This window comes from Carya illinoinensis, chromosome 8, assembly GCF_018687715.1.
Source record: "Carya illinoinensis cultivar Pawnee chromosome 8, C.illinoinensisPawnee_v1, whole genome shotgun sequence".
Lineage (NCBI taxonomy): Eukaryota > Viridiplantae > Streptophyta > Magnoliopsida > Fagales > Juglandaceae > Carya > Carya illinoinensis.
The window spans coordinates 36,033,951-36,054,858 of record NC_056759.1 but is presented as its reverse complement, the minus strand read 5'-3'; the positions used below and the strand labels follow the sequence as shown (position 1 = coordinate 36,054,858).

Sequence of the window (20,908 nt, the reverse complement as noted above, 5' to 3'; positions counted from 1 at the left end):
GGTTTTAATCTTTTTGGCGGTTTGTTTCTTTTTTCCGGAGTGAGGACTGGACCTCATTTCTTTTCACATCTTTTTTTTTTTTTCTTCTTTTTCTTTTTTTCTCTTTCTTTTCTCTCTCCTCTCTCCCGCTCGACCCGGACACCCCCCCCCCCCCCGTGCTCTCTCTTCTCTCTCTCTCTCCCTACGCCGGCGTCACCTTCCCTAAGCCCTACCGCCGCCGTCCGGCCACCGTTCGGCCTCCCACCGGTCCCATTCTCTTCCTCTCCTTCCGGTCTACCTTCCCTCCAAAACCCACCCCCAACCGGCCGGCCATTTGGCCGGAAAAAGCTTCCAAAGGGCGCACGGATTTTGCTCCGATCCGCCGCCGTCGCTCCACCTCCGGCCACCATTTCTTCACCACTTCATCACCGACTCCTTGCCGTCCTAACCCACCTATTTCCGGCCTCCAACGACCACCGGAACAGCTCCTACGAGCTTAGTTTCCGTTTTGGGTAATCCGGCCATTTCCGGCCATTCCGCCGCCACCCACGGCCGTCCGTCACTTCCAATAGCTTCACAACCACCTCTAGACCATTCCCTATCAATTTCGTGACCTAGTTTGTCCCCGTTCAAAAGTGGGTTTTTCGGACCCACGGCCACAGTGAATTTTCACTGTGACGTTGCTGTTTTTCCGCCGTTTGCAACGCCTCGTGTTTTCTAAAATTGCCGTATAGCGCTGTAAGTATTTTCCAAACCCTATTTTCAGATTTAAATATATATTGCTCATTCAATTTATTTATTATCTGTTGTTGGTTGTTGATTCCGGACTGAGTCCGAGGAGTTTCGGGGGTCGGATGGATGGAGGACGGAGTTGCTTGTTTATTTGATTTATGTGATTGGATTACTTTAGTATGCATTGATTTGGCATTACATGGTGCATGCACGTGTGTTGTGGGTTTATGAGAAAAGCCTGTGTTTTGGCGTGAGTGTGTTGCGGGTGCGTGTGTATCACGAGCCCAAGCCGGGATGGGTTATTATCTCGGTGGAGCTCCTCTGGTCACTCGGGAGCGGAATAAACTGAGTGATGTCCCCTGAGTTATCGAAAGCGATAATGGGAGCGGGACTAGGGGGTGCTTGGCTACGAACGCACCGGGCGCGGAACCGGGCATCGGCCTACTCACCGACTCCGTGGCCCTTCGCTGGCGAGGGCTAGAGGATGCTTGGCTACGCACGCGCGGGGCGCGGAACTGGGCATCGCTCGTTGGGTGTCACATGCGTGGCGGTACTCTGCGGTGTGACACTGGAGCCAGGGTGTGCGGATGACCCCTAGGGGAGATCATGGTGCATACGGTTAAAATTGGATAATGGTTTGAGATGTCAAATGTGTCTTTTGGCGTGCGTGGAAAACTTGTGTTTTACGGGTTTGTGCATTGGGCATGTTTCATGCATCTTGTTTGAGTTATATGTGTTTTTATCTGGTAGTGTTTGGGTTTTACTTACCTGCGGTACCATTCGTGGTTCCGTAGCTTTTGGTGCAGGAGATGAGGTTGAGGAGGAAGAGGCTGAGCCCGAGGATGCGGCTCTGCCGGGTTGCTGATGCTATCTTGTATATTCGTTTAAAACTGTATTTGTGGTATATGTAATATTTTATCTATGTACGTTTTAAACAGCTTGTATTATGTTAAGAAAAATTCTGGTACTTAGTTATGACTATCTTATCCGCTGCGTGTTTCTCTGTACACTTTTGCTGCCTTGCACACACTCGGCACCCGTCGATGGGATGGTGACCCGGGGTGTCACCATCCGGACGTCTCAATTTCCCCGTGTTCGGGCGTGGGGATTTTGGGGGCGTCACAGGTGGTATCAGAGCGGTTTGGCTCTGGGTAAAACCACAAGTCCCGTAGGTAGTACCAGAATGTTTTTAAAGTTGTGTTTTAAAATTATGTTAAGTATAGTTGTTTTATTTGTTTTATTTGTTTATGTTTGTTTGCTTGTTTTATTTAGTTATGTTTTGGCATGCTGGTTCCTTTTATTTCTCGCTGCGTGGTGCTGTTTTTGTTTTGTTGGTTTTATGATGGTTTTTGTTTGTTTTCTTAAAGGAGGGTCAAGAGTGGTGTTGTGACAGAATTATGGGGAGACCAGGTAGGCCAAGGAAAAATACTCAGGAACCGCAAGACAATACATCCAGGGATGACTCCTTAGCCGGAGCAATTCGGCAGATGACGGAGTTCATGCAACAGAATATTAGGCCGCAACAGGCAGGGCCTTGGCCACCACAAGGACCTTGGCCACCATCAGGAGGGCCTTATCCACCATCAGGAGGGCCCTATCCACCGTCAGGAGAGCCTTGTCCGCCACAGGGAATGTATTGGCCACAACCAGGAGGTCCCTGGCCATATCAGGGAGGGCCTTGGATGTATCAAGGAGGGTCCAGTAGCATGGTGCAAGCTGGGTGCACCTATGAGCGCTTCTTGGCGCATAGGACTCCACACTTCAATGGGAATGAGGATCCACTTCAGGCTGGGAAATGGATCAAAGATCTGGAGAAAACCTTTGAGGTGTGTGGGTGCACTGAAGCACAACAAGTACTCTATGCCAGCTACCTCTTACAAGGTATCGCTTCTGATTGGTGGGATACCAGGAGGGTGATGTTGGAAGCTGAACTGGGATCTTTCGCTGCGGTGACCTGGCAGCGTTTCAAGAAAGAATTCAATGACCGCTTCTTTCCCGCATCGGTAAGGAAGCAAAAGGCAAGAGAATTCTCTAATCTGGTCCAAGGGGGCGCAACAGTGGAACAATACGCCCGGAGGTTCATAGAACTGGAGCGGTTTGCTCCTCATCTTGTTGCCACAGAGGAGCTGCGAGCTGAGCGTTTTCAGGAGGGACTACGCCCTGATATACGCCGTTTGGTGGTCAGCCATCGGATATCCACTTTTCAGGAGTTAGTGGATGTGGCCACCCTTATAGAGCGGGAAAATAATTTGTGTATGGGCTCCCCTTCAGGGCAAAAGAGGCGGAGTTTTTCTGGTGAAGGAAGCAGCTCGGGTTCGCCTCAGAAGTTTGTTCAGCGGACTGGAACCCGATCTCAAGCATCCTCCAGTGTTCGCATGGGAGGACGTATGCCTGTTTGTGGGGTTTGTAATAGAGCTCATGAGGGCGACTGTCGCACGAGTAGCGGACCCCAGTGTTATCGGTGCGGTCAAGTGGGACATATAGTTCGGGATTGCCCCGTCAGAGCTCAAGGAAGCCGTGGAGGTAGACACGGTGGAAGAACCAACCCGAGACAGGCAGTACAAGCCCGGGTTTATGCAGTCACACCCGGAGAGGTGGATGATGAGGCACCAGCGACCCATGAGGCTGGAGTAATCACAGGTATGGATTAATTTAATTTTTTTAAGTTGGATTTAATTTTTGGTGCATTTGGTTTCTTCGTTGTTTTTTTTGGATTTCATGGGTTGTGTGTTTGGTTCAGGAAGAGTCCGGTTGTATGAGTTTTATGCTTGTACTTTGTTTGATTCTGGTGCTTCACGATCGTTTGTGTCTTCCACGTTTGCTCGGGTGTGTAACTTGGTCACGGAACCGTTGCCGAAGGCTATGGTAGTGGCGCTACCCGACGGCGAGATGGTGTGGTGTTCCAAGGTTGCTTTGGGATGCCCGTTAAATTTTGAGGGAAGATTTTTGGATGCCGATCTGGTGGTATTCAAGCTGTTGGGTTTTGATATCATCCTCGGGATGGATTGGCTATACCGATATTCTGCGACTATAAATTGCAGAAGTCGGACTATTAGCTTTCAGCTTCCGGATGGTGATTGCCTGGAATTTGCGGGGAGTAGATTAAAAGAAAAGCCGATGATTATATCGGCGATACAGGCAAGAAGAGAGATTGCATGGGGAGCGGATGCATTCTTGGTCCAGATGGTGTCCACGCCGTCTGAGAAGAAGTCCTTGGCAGACATTCCAGTTGTGGAGGAGTTCCCCGATGTGTTTGTGGATGACTTGCCCGGACTACCCCCCGTGCGAGAGATGGAGTTTGTTATAGACTTGGAACCTGGAGCGGCTCCTGTGCATAAGGCTCCTTACCGCATGGCACCGGCTGAATTGAAAGAGTTGAAGACTCAGTTGCAAGAATTAGTAGAGAAGGGGTTTATTCAGCCTAGTACGTCGCCGTGGGGTGCTCCAGTTTTATTTGTTAAAAAGAAAGATGGAACCCTTCGTATGTGCATTGACTATAGGGAGTTGAACAAGGTGACCATCAAAAATAAATACCCTCTCCCGCGGATTGATGACTTGTTTGACCAACTTCAGGGGGCAGCGGTGTTCTCTAAAATTGATCTGAGGTCAGGATACTACCAGCTGAGAATCAGAGAGCAGGATGTGCCGAAAACTGCCTTCAGGTCGAGGTATGGACACTATGAATTTAAGGTGATGCCGTTTGGGCTAGCTAATGCTCCTGCAGCGTTCATGGATTTGATGAATAGGGTGTTTCAACCTTACCTGGATTCCTTTGTGGTAGTATTTATAGATGATATACTGATTTATTCCCGAGATATTGAAGAGCATGTGTATCATCTTAGTCTGGTACTTGAGAAATTGAGAGAGCACCAGTTGTACGCCAAGCTCAGCAAGTGTGAGTTCTGGTTGGAAGAAGTTAAATTTCTTGGGCATGTAATTTCCCAGGGTGGAGTGGCAGTTGATCCCAGTAAGGTAGAAGCCATTTTGTCATGGCCACGCCCAACTACAGTACGCGAGATCAGGAGTTTCTTGGGGCTCGCCGGTTACTACCGAAGGTTTGTAGAGGGTTTTGCTCGCTTATCCGGACCTCTCACAGCTTTGACTCGGAAGAATACAGAATTTGTTTGGTCAGAGAAATGTGAGAGAAGCTTCCAGGAATTGAAGAACAGGCTGACAACGGCACCAGTGTTAGCACTCCCAGAACCGCATAAGCCGTTTGTAGTCTTCAGTGATGCGTCTAAGTTCGGTTTGGGTTGTGTCCTTATGCAGGAAGGACGGGTTGTAGCCTATGCATCTCGTCAGCTTAAGGACCATGAGAAGAATTATCCGACGCATGATCTAGAGTTGGCTGCGATTGTTTTTGCACTCAAGATCTGGCGGCATTTCTTGTATGGGGAAGCTTGTGAGGTTTTTACTGATCATAAGAGCTTGAAGCATTTGTTTTCCCAGAAAAATTTGAATATGAGGCAAAGGCGTTGGCTGGAGCTAATCAGTGACTATCAGTGTGAGATCAAGTACCACCCGGGGAAGGCTAACATAGTTGCTGATGCTTTGAGCCGGAAGTCTCATTTGGAGGATGAAGCCGAACCGTCAGAAATGGATTCGTTACTTTATGGGATGAGAAGGCTCCTTATAGAGAGTTCGCAGCAAGTAGAGATTTTGTCTTCGGTTCTGGACATTCGGGTAATAGATTTTGAAGAATTGAAAGATCTCCAAAGAAAGGATCAGAAGCTGCTGAACATCAGGAAAAGAGTCCGAAAATCTCGAGGGCCGTTGCACTATAGCATGGATAGTGATGGAATACTTCGGTTCCGAGATCGCAGAGTGATCCCGAAGGACTCAGATTTCAAAGAACGAATCATGGCGGAAGCTCATGCGGCCCCGTATTCAGTTCATCCCGGCAGTACAAAGATGTATCGAGACTTGAAGAAAAATTACTGGTGGGATGGAATGAAGAAGGACATTGCCTTATATGTGGAGAAATGCCACACGTGTCGTCAGGTAAAGGCCGAGCATCAGAGACCTGCAGGTGTGCTCCAACCCCTCCCAATTCCTGAGTGGAAATGGGATGATATCACGATGGACTTCGTAGTGGGTTTGCCGAGAACGCCTAGTGGGAAGAATTCTGTTTGGGTGATTGTGGACCGGTTAACGAAGAGTGCTCATTTTCTGCCTGTTAACAACACTGACTCTTTGGGTAAGTTGACTCGTTTGTATGTTAAGGAGATAGTGAGGCTACACGGCATACCAAAGAGTATAGTGTCGGATCGGGACCCGAGGTTCACATCGCAGTTCTGGAAGAGTCTGCAGGCAGCTTTGGGTACTAAGTTGAAGTTCAGTACTGCTTATCACCCGCAGACAGATGGCCAGTCAGAGCGCACCATCCAGACTCTGGAAGACATGTTGCGAGCTTGTGCCCTGGAATTCCAAGGGAGTTGGGAAAATCATTTGCCGCTCATTGAGTTTGCCTACAATAACAGCTACCATGCGACCATTCAGATGGCTCCCTATGAAGCTCTTTATGGGAGAAAGTGTAGGTCGCCCTTGTGTTGGGATGAAGTTGGGGAGAGTAGGGTAATTGGACCCGAAATAATTCAGGAAATGCAAAGCCAAGTCCGGATCATCAGAGAAAAAATGGCGGCAGCTCAGAGTCGCCAGAAAAGCTACGCTGATACCAGGAGGAGAGAATTGTCATTTGAAGTTGGTGATTGGGTTTATCTTAAAGTCTCTCCCATGAGAGGTGTTAAGCGTTTTGGTAAGAAAAAGAAACTAGATCCGAGGTACGTCGGCCCTTTTCAGATTCTGGAGAGAGTAGGGTCCGTCGCCTATAGAGTTGCTTTGCCGGATTATTTTGGAGATGTTCATGACGTCTTCCATGTATCATCCCTGAAGAAGAGCTTTGGACAGCAAGAGCCACGTTTCGTCGACCCAGCAGGTATTCAATTGCAACCGGATCTCACTTACGAGGTTGTTCCGTCGCAGATTTTGGATTGGAAGGAGCAACAGTTGAGGTCCAAGACGATACCTTTAGTTAAAGTGGCTTGGGGAGATCCGTTAGCTCAAGACTTCTCTTGGGAGCGAGCAGCGGACATGAGGGAGCAGTACCCGTATCTGTTCGGATGATGAAGGTATGTAATTTTAATCTTGGTCTCAGTTGGTTCATGTGCGTTTGTGTGGCTTGGTTTAAGTTGGTGGTGATCTTGCAATTTCGAGGACGAAATTGTTTTTAAGGAGGGGAGGATGTGATGACCCGCTTTTAAGTGTATTTTCGCTGAAATAATTGTTTTTATTTTAATTAATATATCAGATATTTTATTTTATTTTAATTGCGTTTTTAAAGTCGGTTTTTAATTTATTTTAATTTATTTGAGGTTGTGTTTTATTTCTTTTAGTTGTTTTTGTGGTTTTAATCTTTTTGGCGGTTTGTTTCTTTTTTCCGGAGTGAGGACTGGACCTCATTTCTTTTCACATCTTGTTTTTTTTTTCTTCTTTTTCTTTTTTTCTCTTTCTTTTCTCTCTCCTCTCTCCCGCTCGACCCGGACACCCCCCCCGTGCTCTCTCTTCTCTCTCTCTCTCCCTACGCCGGCGTCACCTTCCCTAAGCCCTACCGCCGCCGTCCGGCCACCGTTCGGCCTCCCACCGGTCCCATTCTCTTCCTCTCCTTCCGGTCTACCTTCCCTCCAAAACCCACCCCCAACCGGCCGGCCATTTGGCCGGAAAAAGCTTCCAAAGGGCGCACGGATTTTGCTCCGATCCGCCGCCGTCGCTCCACCTCCGGCCACCATTTCTTCACCACTTCATCACCGACTCCTTGCCGTCCTAACCCACCTATTTCCGGCCTCCAACGACCACCGGAACAGCTCCTACGAGCTTAGTTTCCGTTTTGGGTAATCCGGCCATTTCCGGCCATTCCGCCGCCACCCACGGCCGTCCGTCACTTCCAATAGCTTCACAACCACCTCTAGACCATTCCCTATCAATTTCGTGACCTAGTTTGTCCCCGTTCAAAAGTGGGTTTTTCGGACCCACGGCCACAGTGAATTTTCACTGTGACGTTGCTGTTTTTCCGCCGTTTGCAACGCCTCGTGTTTTCTAAAATTGCCGTATAGCGCTGTAAGTATTTTCCAAACCCTATTTTCAGATTTAAATATATATTGCTCATTCAATTTATTTATTATCTGTTGTTGGTTGTTGATTCCGGACTGAGTCCGAGGAGTTTCGGGGGTCGGATGGATGGAGGACGGAGTTGCTTGTTTATTTGATTTATGTGATTGGATTACTTTAGTATGCATTGATTTGGCATTACATGGTGCATGCACGTGTGTTGTGGGTTTATGAGAAAAGCCTGTGTTTTGGCGTGAGTGTGTTGCGGGTGCGTGTGTATCACGAGCCCAAGCCGGGATGGGTTATTATCTCGGTGGAGCTCCTCTGGTCACTCGGGAGCGGAATAAACTGAGTGATGTCCCCTGAGTTATCGAAAGCGATAATGGGAGCGGGACTAGGGGGTGCTTGGCTACGAACGCGCCGGGCGCGGAACCGGGCATCGGCCTACTCACCGACTCCGTGGCCCTTCGCTGGCGAGGGCTAGAGGATGCTTGGCTACGCACGCGCGGGGCGCGGAACTGGGCATCGCTCGTTGGGTGTCACATGCGTGGCGGTACTCTGCGGTGTGACACTGGAGCCAGGGTGTGCGGATGACCCCTAGGGGAGGTCATGGTGCATACGGTTAAAATTGGATAATGGTTTGAGATGTCAAATGTGTCTTTTGGCGTGCGTGGAAAACTTGTGTTTTACGGGTTTGTGCATTGGGCATGTTTCATGCATCTTGTTTGAGTTATATGTGTTTTTATCTGGTAGTGTTTGGGTTTTACTTACCTGCGGTACCATTCGTGGTTCCGTAGCTTTTGGTGCAGGAGATGAGGTTGAGGAGGAAGAGGCTGAGCCCGAGGATGCGGCTCCGCCGGGTTGCTGATGCTATCTTGTATATTCGTTTAAAACTATATTTGTGGTATATGTAATATTTTATCTATGTACGTTTTAAACAGCTTGTATTATGTTAAGAAAAATTCTGGTACTTAGTTATGACTATCTTATCCGCTGCGTGTTTCTCTGTACACTTTTGCTGCCTTGCACACACTCGGCACCCGTCGATGGGATGGTGACCCGGGGTGTCACCATCCGGACGTCTCAATTTCCCCGTGTTCGGGCGTGGGGATTTTGGGGGCGTCACAGAGTAGTCACGAATCAATTTTTTTTGTGAGAATTCAGAATTATGTTTGATTGTTTTCGTTTGAATTTCGAGCTTTATGCAATATTCATCTCAATTAATTTTCACTATTTTGCTCAAGGATTAGCAAAAAGCTAGTTGGGGGTGTGATTGAGCCGAAATATTGCATGTTTTAGCTATTTAAAACCAATATATTTTAAATTCTTCATGACATTATTATTGGTTTTAGATGGAAAAATAGTTAATAAGCATAAATACGAGTTGTGATTTTTAATAGATTAATATCATGTTTATGCTTAATTTTATAACTATAATTTAATGAGACAATATTTCCTCACATATATAGTTTATTCGTGATAATCTATTTTTCTTTTAATTTATTTTTTTGAGTGTTATTTTTATTGTTTGTGAACAAGTGACAACCATATGTGCATGATGCAGTGTAGGTGGTGATATTGAGTTAGAAGAAAGATAGAGGATGATGGTGAAGGTACCAAAGCTTGATTGAGAATGTGCAAAAACAAATGTGCAAAATTTCATTGTGCTTGATTTTGAAATGTAAATGTGGGCAGTACGTGGTAACAAATCTCAAACCAAAATAAACAAAACTAAATGGCCATTCAATTGAAAATCGGCAAACATGCAAAGCACTCATGCCAATCGGACAGCAGCACAATCACACTTGGACAACACATGCAAGCAAACATATAGATTAGCACGGCAGAAAGAAGCTTTCGTCCAGATGCATGACAGCAATGCATTCAACTCAGCATCATCATTCGGACAAGCAGAAAAGTAACATGGACCCACTCGGCAGCTCATAGCACATGCACTAGCAGACCACATGCAACACATTCCACCTTACACGATGCAAACAGAATCTGCAGCTGGACAATGCACATGCAACCTGCAGCAATCATCACTCAAGCAGCTCACTCAACAACACATGCAAGACAACTCATTCGGACAGCAGAAAGTTATTCACTCGACACACTCGGACAGATGGACAGAATCTGCAGCAAGGAACACAATCACATGCACTCAACTCACACAACTTTCGGACAGCAACATCACGTGGACAGCAGCAGACAACAAACCAGCACACATGCAACCTGCAGCAGAAACTTTCGGATCACATTCTCACATGCAGAAAACAGAAACACACTCAATCATTCAGACAACAAGCACATGGACAGAACATACAGCAGACATTCGGACAGCTACCATGCAACACATGCATTCAGACAGCAAACACACTTCTTTCTCATACCACATGCAGCAGCCAACATCTATAAAAGGAAGGAGAGCCGAGTAGGAGTTAGTTTTAAGTTTTTGAAGTGTGTTTTTCTTTCTTTCAATTGGTAGAGTAGGTTAGCTTAGGTTTCTTTTATTTTATTTGCTTTCTTTTATTTGTTTAAGCTAAGGAGCCGTGTAGGGTAGCAAGCTTGGAGTTTTTAGTTTTGAAGTTGTTTTTATTTTCTTTCATTTTGTAGAGTAGTTTAGTTTAGGTTTTTTTTATTGTTCTTTCATTTGTTTTCTTTATTTGTTTAAGCTAAGAGTGGAGTAGTTTTCTTTTTCAATTTCCTGTTTTATGATCTAATTTTCATTTTAGCTTGAGTTTTATTTTAATATTATCATGGATAATGTTTGGAGTTGTAACTTTTATTTTATTTTCTTTTCTTTTCAGTTTTATGTTATTGTGTGGTTTCACTGTATTTTAATTTTATCCTGTTTCATTTTAGTTTTTTGCATAGCGAGTTTATTTTCCTTGCACTTTCTTTTGTTTTTTTTATTATTCGGCTACAGCACTTTCTTTCATTTTCATTCGGTATTGCAACAGTTTTATTTTTATTTCATTTATGTTTCAGTTCTTATTATTCGGCTATTTCTTTGTTTTATTTTTCATGGTTGACTTTCATTTTATTTTCTGTTTGCTCTTCGTTTTATTTTTATCGTTAGAAGCATCATGTGTAATTGATTTTTAGCTTGGATTTCAATGAGTAGCTCATAACTGTTTGGGGTTGGATTTTCTTCAAGATTATGGAATTTTAAATGATTAACTTGATAGATTATATTTCATGTTACAAATGGGAAGGATTAAAATTCTATGTTCTCGAACTTGATCAGTCGTAGACGTGAAGGCACGATTGATGCTTGAACTTGTAACAAGATTTTGATAGCTTTCTTGCACTTTTACACTTGATATAAAATCTGTCAAGCACTTTGATTATACTAAAAAAAATGTGCTTATTGTTTATTTAACCGATCATAATCTCTTGACACGAGAAAATGGTTGAGAGAAGAGGAACTTAGAGGTAAAACCAATTTCAAATTAGAAATGAGCGAAAATTGCATCCCAAGTGTTTGTTCTATTGTTTTTCCAATTTCAACTTTTACGCATTTTCCTTGGGTTGTGGAATGAGATTTAATTTATTTTAGATTCTAGATCGTTGCAAGATTTTGTGATTGATTGAAGATTTCACTATATTACTAGTCGGATTTAAATTAAAAATAGATTACGGCTCTTGCTCTTGTTTTGTTGTTGACGTAAGGCACAGCAAAAGCTTGAATGGAACGTGATTTGTTTAGGATTCAAAAACAATAGATTGAAGCTCTTGCTCTTGTTTTGTTGTTGACGTAAGGCACATCAAAAGCTTGAAATTATCAAGGCTTCTCTCGATTGTTTGTTAATGTGTGTTCGGCCAGCAAAATAGAAAATCCCTTAGGAAAATATTACAACAAAAACTTGAGCTTAATCTTTTTATCTTCCGCTTATCAATGCCTTGACTGGATTGTTAATCGAGAAAATTATCTAGAATCCGAAATAAAGAGAGTCTCAAACCCAACCCAAGTTTTCGTTAATTTGTTTGTTTTTCCAATTTCGATTTCGATTATCTTTTTGCATTGCATTTTAATTTTATTTTCATCACTTATAATCAACATCTTGTTACCAAAAATCAAAAATCACATTTTTATTTTCTTCTCTCAAAATAGTGACAACTGTTACCCAAAGACTTCAAATATGCTCTGATAACCCATTGTCCATGTGGAATACGATCCTGGACTTATCCTTGATACAACTTGACGCTTCTGCACTTGGAAGTACACATTTTCGAAACCGTGTCACTTAGTAAGAGGGGGAAGGGCTAAGGATTTACCCGGTGTAAGATATCACATTATTCGAGGAATCCTAGATGTTGTCGAAGTACCATCATTTTTTGGGCACGAAATTTTCAATTCGTCCATAATCTTATTTTTTTAGACGATTTTCATTTTATTCCAAATCAAAATGGTCCGAAAATCTCATTTTTGTTGTAATGTATCGTGCTTTAAAGCTAGTGCTCATTGGTCCATTCTAACCAATTCAAGAACAAGTTGTGCCTTTTTATTTTTTATTTTTATTTTTTGAGTAAAAACTTATTGTATTTTGAAGCTTTTGCAAAGTAGCTTGTTTATTCATTCATTGAGATCACCTTTTAAAAAAATAAAAATAAAAAACCCGGCCTCTCAATATAGATCATCACGATCGAATTAGCCAGACAAGGTACCTCAGTTCTTGTTTTGTTCTTTTATTTTTATTGGAATTTAACAAGAAGGGAAGCAGAGAAAAGATGGCAATTAATATTGATGGCCCAGATTTATTTTATTTTAATAATATTTTTATTTTATAAAATAATTTTATTTAAAGATTTTTACATGAGTACTACATATCATTCATGTACATAATTTAATTTATATAAGATTTAAATAATACGTGAGGAATGATCATGATACGAGATTAATTATTTGTACAAGTTAATTAGCAGCCACTTAATTAATTAAATCGAGCGTAATATCTTCCACAACTTGGTTGTCATGACCATCGATCATGACCAATGAGCATACCACATTGGACTACGTACAGTACCATGGATATCGAAACACCCAACCATATATATATATACACATATATATACACCCTAAAATAGGTCGTTTTCGTTATTCAACAATATTTGACCCAAAAAATTATTCACCAAACTCTCAACCACATGAAATATTATATATAGCTAGTGAAGAAGTCTCATTTTGCTTCAATCCTATATTATATTAATTTATATTTATATCTATAGGTTGGCTATATGCTATATTTTATTTATTCCTGGAGCCGATATATATGTATATATATAAATGAACCAAAAATCAATTGTAGATACGATGGAATTAAACAGTAATCCAACTAGCCAATACTTATATGAGAAAAAGAAAGAAATTAAATAAAAAAAAATCCTCTAGAATCCTCAATTAAAAAATAATATATATATATATATATATGGTCAAGCTGCACTCTAAAAATAAGCTGTCCACTTTCCAATAAAAAAAAAAAGAAAAGAAGAAAAAGAAAAAGAAAAGAAGCTGTCCGGCCAATAAACACGGTAGTACTGTGCATTCAAATGCGTGATGCACGGACCACGGTAGCCTCTGGTAGCATACCCCACAGGTCACAACCCCTAATAAAATCACTCCTCGATCGCCGCCTTGCTTGCCACGATGAACAGGACCCTCCATGTATGGACCATCATCCTGTAACAGACATTGAAGCCCGCTTAGAAAACTAAGTCTTATTCGTATCATTTTTTAAATTGAAGAGAATAATGATATATATAAGTTTTAAATTTATAAATTTTACACAGCATTTTTGCAACAAAGTAGATTTTACTTTAAAAAAAATTCAATTTTTTATATTGAAATTAACATTTTTTATAAAATAAATTTATACATTTAAAAGTACTTCATGTCCTTAACATTAGCATTAATCAGATAACCCTAAGCGAGAGTCAACGTAAACTTGCACCATCAAGCAAGGCCATGATTGAGGTTTTAAGCTGTACTTTGACTACATGATGTCCATCGCTGAATTACACCTCCATTAATCAGAAAATGTTCCTTAAGATTTCAATCGACTTCGTTCTTGTCTAAATAATGACGTTATAAAAAAACACATTAACGATCTTAAAATCGCCATTTGAGTTCGAAAAATCAACACTGACGTACAATAATAAAACAATGGACGTCCACTTGACAAGTGATTTCCGGTCCAGGTTTCTCACCCATAGCCATTTTGGGAGTAAGTCTTTGTCTGAGGAATGGGAAAACAAGTGGCGGCCGTCTGCTAACATTTGCATTCTTCTCCTATATATGCATCTATCAGACTACGTAACCTCTTGCATTCTCGTCATGGATATCTCAATTTTCTTCCTTCTTCTTACGCTCATCCAAACTCCTCTCCTATCTTCATCATCAAAAACATCTGACGTTCTCAGAGGCTCATCTTTATCTGTTGAGAACCCAAGCGACAAACTGGTTTCTCTCAATGGTGATTTCTCTGCAGGATTTTTCCCGGTAGGTGAAAACGCTTTCTGCTTTGCCATATGGTTGACAAGGTCCTCAGCTCCGACCGTTGTTTGGATGGCAAACCGAGATGATCCGGTTGATGGAACAGGTTCACAGCTTTTGCTTTCGAAAGATGGCAAGCTTCGCCTAACAAACTCGGTCGGTATAACCGTTTGGGCAACCAGAACAGCAGCCTCGACCCCTTTAGAGTCCTCGAAATTGCAACTACAGCTCCAAAACACCGGAAATCTTGTTCTAAATCATTCTCAGAGTGGTGTCATCTGGCAGAGCTTTGATTCACCAACAGATACTCTTCTTCCACAACAAACGCTAACCAGGATTTCAACCCTTGTTTCAAAATCAAGCAAAGTAGACTATTCTTCTGGCTACTATAAGCTATTTTTTGACAACGATAATGTCCTTAGTCTGTTGTACCAAGGTCCTGTTGTATCCAGTCTCTACTGGCCTGAACCTTGGCTTAGTAATCCTGGGCTAGCCGGAAGGTCTATGTACAACTCTAGTAGAGCTGCAGTACTGAACGAGTCGGGTTATTTCTGGTCATCCGATCATTTGGTAATCCTAGCTACAGATTTTGGTGTGAAAACTCACAGAAGATTAACTCTTGATCGTGATGGTAACCTTCGATTATACAGCCTGGAAGCAATGAATGAAGGGTGGGATTGGGTTGTCACATGGCAAGCGGTGTCCGATCCATGCACGATTCATGGCATATGTGGGCCCAATAGTTTTTGTAGTTATGATCATGCTTCCGGCAGGAGATGCTCTTGCTTGCAGGGATTCAAGATCAAAGATCCAACTGATTGGTCTTTTGGGTGTGAAGCAGACTTCCATCTCCCTTGCAATCAGAGTCATGAAAAGCTGTCTAGTTTTCTCCAACTTTCTCATGTTGAGTTCTATGGCTATGATATAGAGTTCCAGCCTAATGTGACCTTACAACACTGTAAAAACGAATGCCTGACGACGTGTGGTTGCAAAGGTTTCCAATTTAAATTTCGCGCAGCTGACGGGGGCTATTTATGTTACCCCAAGTATGAGTTATACAATGGACAACTTACAACAAATTTTGAGGGAGACTTTTATTTAAAAGTACCCAAAGCTGGTTTTTTCTATAACCAGACGCTGGATGCCTCCGAATCAAGGTTGAATTGCATAGCCGAACTTAGAAGGCAAGTTGGAGGAACGTATGAAAATAAGACAGTGAAGCTTTTGCTTTGGTTTGCTACTGCAGTGGGAGGCCTAGAGGTAATCTGCATTTTCCTTGTGTTCTTTTCCTTATTCATGAGCAGTAAGAATTCCGACCCAGTTGCAGAAGGATACCTCCTGATGTCTAGATTCAAGCGATTCAACTTTTCTGAGCTGAAGAAGGCCACACGGGGATTCGTTGAAGTGATTGGACGAGGAGGGGGAGGGGTAGTATACAAAGGTATACTGCCCGATAAGCGAGTTGCAGCAATTAAAAGACTCGACGAGGCTAACCAAGGAGAAGCCGAATTCCTAGCAGAAGTAAATACCATTGGGAGGCTTAACCACATGAACTTGATAGAAATCTGGGGATACTGCGCAGAGGGAAAGCATAGGCTTCTGGTGTACGAGTACATGGAGCATGGATCCTTAGCAGAAAAACTTACTTCTAACGAACTTGATTGGAAAAAGAGGTTTGATATTGCAGTGGGCACATCGAAGGGCCTAGCTTATTTGCATGAAGAGTGCCTAGAGTGGGTTTTACATTGTGATGTAAAGCCTCATAACATACTCTTGGACTCCAACTATCAACCGAAGGTAGCAGATTTTGGTCTGTCCAAACTACTGAATAGAGGTGAGCATGATCATTCAAGCTTCTCAAAGATGAGAGGAACTAGAGGTTATATGGCTCCTGAATGGGTTTATAATCTTCCTATCACCTCTAAAGTTGATGTCTATAGCTATGGGATTGTGGTGCTGGAAATGGTTACTGGAAAGAGCCCCACAGGTACGCAGCATAGCTCTGGTGGCGGCGGGGCGAAAGAGCATACTAGATTGAACACGCAGGTGAGGGAGAAGATCATGCATGCTGTTGGTGAAGCTTCAAGGGAGTCGTGGAATATTGAGGAGATTGTAGATCCAAGCATGGGCGGCAGATATGACTCGGCTAAGATGGAACTTCTGCTCAAGGTGGCTTTGCAATGCGTTGCAGAAGACAAGAATGATAGGCCCACCATGACCCAGGTCGTAGAGATGCTTCGCTGCCAAGAGGCCGTCAACTGATATATCTAAGTTAATAGTATGAAGAATAATTTATAATGTTATTTATTTATTTTTTGTAAGCAATTAATTTGACCTTTTTTATTTTTATGCAGATTGATGATTTGACAACTCTTTAACACGTTCTGATATATATTATTATTTTATTCCGATATATGTTTATTTTATTTAGGGTACTGAAGTTAATCAGTTATATATGCGGATAAGTTAGAGCATGTCTATTCAAGGGGTAACTTTGGCTGGACGTTGGATTCGCAAGCGCGACAAGTGGCTCTTTAGTATACATTTTGGTTACAAGATAATTGTTGGAGTTGATTTTTACGAGATTTTAGAAAATAAGAGAGATAAAGTTAAATAAAAGTTTATAAAGTTAAAATAATATTAAAATATAATTTTTTTAAATTTAAAATTTTAAAAAAATTATAATAATTAAGTACTATAATGATTAGATAAATAAATTGAAAATTTAAAACTGTTAAATAATTATCTTTAAATGATATTTGGATATTGAGATGTGATTATATAGTTTGAAAGATATGTAAAATTAAACCAGCCCAAGTGATTCACTTTTTCGAGTTGATGATAATCGATCTCTTTGACCACAAGCTGGATTATTTATTTATTCTTGGAACCAAAATATAATATGAGAAGAAAGCCGCGTGCTCCACCTAGCTTCCGAAAATCAATTATTTACATAAATTAATATATTTCTATAAAATAATTAATATATATTAAAAATTCATGATCTAGAATCGTTAATTGAAAAATGTGATAGATATGGTCAAGTATTCTAAGGAGATGATGATCGATCAAGTCATTATTGATGACTAAAAGAAGCCAAAATCATGACCTGGCATGCATATATTATAATATTATAATATTAATATACACTACGTATTTGTCTCATATATATGTTTGTTGCGTGAATTACAAGGACCCTTCGTACACGTTCCTGTCACAGACTTTGTAAAATATTTGTGTTTGTATATATATATATATGCATGTAGCCTGCTTAGAAAATTAAGTTTTTGTTATAAACTGATTTGTATGACCATCTTTAATTATTAATTAAGACCATCTTTAGTCATCAATTAAGACCATCTAGCCATTAATTAAATCTAATTTTTAGCTATCAATTAAGACCATCTTTAACCATCAATTATGATTTAAGTTATGCATAAACCCCTTTGTACTCCTATATATATGAATATCATTCATTTGTATATGATCAAGTTTTGCATTGAATAACAACGCTTTTTCTTGCAATATCATTTATCTTTTAATTTCATAACACGTTATCAGTACGAGGCTCTGTTGATTCTGAAGCATGTCATCTTCTACTTCAAGTAAGTTTTTCAATATATTATTTGCACTCTCCAAGGTGAATATTAAAGATTATATTACTTATTATTACTTGATAAAATTTTACGTTTATTTCCATAATTTACATTTCAGTTATATCTATGGTGAATTAATATTTTCATAATTTACATTTTAGTTTTATCTGTGATCAATTTTTATTCACATAGTTTATATACAAGTTCATTTTTTTTTTATACTTATTATGAATTATTGATGACAAGATTCATTTTGGAATAGAAATGGAGCATTCGTGAAGGATCGCCCTAAACTAATAATTTCATTGAGTATCTCATAACAAAAGATCTATTGATACTGTGAGATATTTTAAAGGAGTGATACGTGTACCAAAAGATCGAGATCCTTCCAAAAGCTCGTTATGATTAATGAACCTGAAGTTGAATAATTGAAATTGTGTAGAGAAAAGCCACTAAAGAATATCTGTTTAAAATGAATGCCTCGAATGTGCTCCTGAAGTAATAATATTGAGTGTGAAAGTTCACAAGATATTCTAAACTTATATCTTGTCTTCTAGTGGCTGAGCAAAATAATAATTTTTTGTTAATAAATCATCAGTCACGTCCTATTAGTTCCACATCATTCACTGAAGTGAATGTGATTGGATTTATATCATTCCTAAAAATGAATGTTGCATTGTTTTTCAAAGAAACCAAGAGTTTGGACGTGGTAATGAATATCTTTATAGTACTTCTATGATTTCGGGCCAGAAACTCGTATTGGAAAAACTACCAGCTTTCTCTTTGAGATGATATTATACAACTATTTAATCAAATATTATGATGCATCAAAAGTGATATGATTTAAAATATTTGTATATTTTTCATGATTAACTTGATCATCTGAAATCAATTACGATAAGTCGAATAATTTTCATATGGACGTCTATAAAAGAACCAGAAGATTCTTTACTATAAAGTCTTCCCACCATGAGCGGAAAGAAAAATTTGATTGAAACAAATAAAATGAAATAATTCAACATTATCTTGATTATCATAGGTGAACTAGAAGTTCAGATAATAATTAATTTATGGATGCAATAAGATAAAAAGATCTCATATTCTAGCTGCTAAAATCCCAGCGATGATTGAAGTTGTCGTAGGATAATTAAGAAATTTAGCAGTCTAATGAACATAAGACATGTCTAAAAGTTTGGGAGACCTATTGATACAAAGATAAAGTATCACGAAAGAGAAAAGTACAAAGAAAAGAAATTGATACTCCTAAAGAGGTCGTACCCACAAAACAAGTAATAAGATCCATCCAAACTTTATATAAAAAATTCTCTCATAATAAAAACTCATGAAGAGTATAATCCTCCTGAATAGTATCTCCTGAAGAATAATCCTCTTGAAGAGGAAACTACTGAAAAGTACCTCCTTAAGAGATTTTTCATGAAATTTCTTCCCTTGAAGAGTGATAGGTACTTGAAAATAACGAGATCTCGATACATTTGATGAGTATTAGAGAAATTCTAGATAGAAATAAAACCGTTGTCGACAACATATTTTCATATAAAATGGCACTTGCCATTACCAGAAGTAATAAAAAAAGTGAGCCAAGAACCTTCGAAGAATACCGACGTAAAAATATTGGCCAAAATAGAAATAAACAATTCCTGCAGAATTGATATCTGTGACGCCCCCAATTCCCCGTGCCCGAACACGGGAAAATCGAGACGTCCGGATGGTGACAACCCGGATCACCATCCCATCGACGGGTGCCAAGTGTGTGCAAAGGCAACAAGTGTGCACAAGAAAAACGCAGCGGATAACGAAAGTCATAACTAAGTACCAGAATTTTTCTTAACGTAATACAAGCTGTTTAAAACATACGTAAATAAAATATTACAAGAAACACCAATACAAGTTTGAAAACAGATAAAAAGCACAGCATCAGCAACCCGGCGGAGCCGCATCCTCGGGCTCAGCCTCCTCCTCCTCTTCCTCGAACTCTGCACCAAAAGCTACGGAACCAAGAAAGGTTCCGCAGGTAAGTATGACCCAAACACTACCAGATGAAAATACATACAACCCAAACAAGAAAACAAGATCAAACAAACACACGCCCCGCTACACATATATTTTAACACGCACGCCAAAACCCAAAAGGCCCACCAACCTCCATAAAGCCAAACCTCGCCATTATCCCAGATAATGGCCCAAACCACCATTTTTCCAGAAAATGGATCATAACTGAAAAACCATACCACAACCCGCTCCGTATGCACCATGATCTCCCCTAGGGATCATCCGCACACCCTGGCTCAGTGCCACACCGTAGAGAACGGCTACGCATGCGACACCTAAACGAGCGATGCCCAGACTCGTGCCATGCACGTACCGGGCCGGGCCATCCTCTAGCCCTCGCCAGCGAAGGGCCACGGGATCGGTGAATAGAGCGATGCCTGGACTCGTGCTCAGCACGTACCGGGCCAGACCCATCCTCTAATTTCCGCTCCCGGAGTCAGTGAGTAGAGCGATGCCTGGACTCGTGCTCAGCACGTACCGGGCCAGACCCATCCTCTAATACTACTCCGTCATCGTGCAGGGCCTCAGAATCGGTGAATAGAGCGATGCCTGGACTCGTGCTCAGCACGTACCGGGCCAGACCCATCCTCTAGTACCGAACTCGTCAGCGCCCAGACGACTACTCAGGGGATGTCACTCAGTATTGACCGCTCCCGAGTGACCAGAGGAGCTCCACCGTGATAATAACCCATCACGGCTTGGGCTCGTGAGACACACGCACCCAAACGCCAAAACGCCGATAAACATGATGCACATGCACGCGATATGCAACGCACACAAAAAAAAATGCAACGCACGCCACACGGCAAAATCAAACAACCAAACACAACCAACCAAACAAACACTCCGTCCTCAATCCATCCGACCCCCGAAACTCCTCGGACTCGGTCCGGAATCAACAACCAACAACAATCAATAAAATATATAATTA

General features: G+C 41.3%; 1 protein-coding gene across 1 annotated transcript; it reads left to right on the top strand.

The window, feature by feature from the left end:
• The first annotated feature begins 13,839 nt into the window (after nucleotides 1–13,839).
• LOC122317883 (putative receptor protein kinase ZmPK1) lies at nucleotides 13,840–16,664 on the top strand. The gene has a single exon (XM_043134934.1). The coding sequence runs from the start codon at nucleotides 13,982–13,984 to the stop codon at nucleotides 16,571–16,573; it is 2,592 nt and encodes an 863-aa protein (XP_042990868.1). The 5' UTR covers nucleotides 13,840–13,981; the 3' UTR covers nucleotides 16,574–16,664.
• Nucleotides 16,665–20,908: the final 4,244 nt, after the last annotated feature.

Coding starts and splice junctions, on each gene's coding strand:
- LOC122317883 (XM_043134934.1), top strand. CDS start 13,982: ATGGACGTCCACTTGACAAGTGATTTCCGGTCCAGGTTTCTCACCCAT.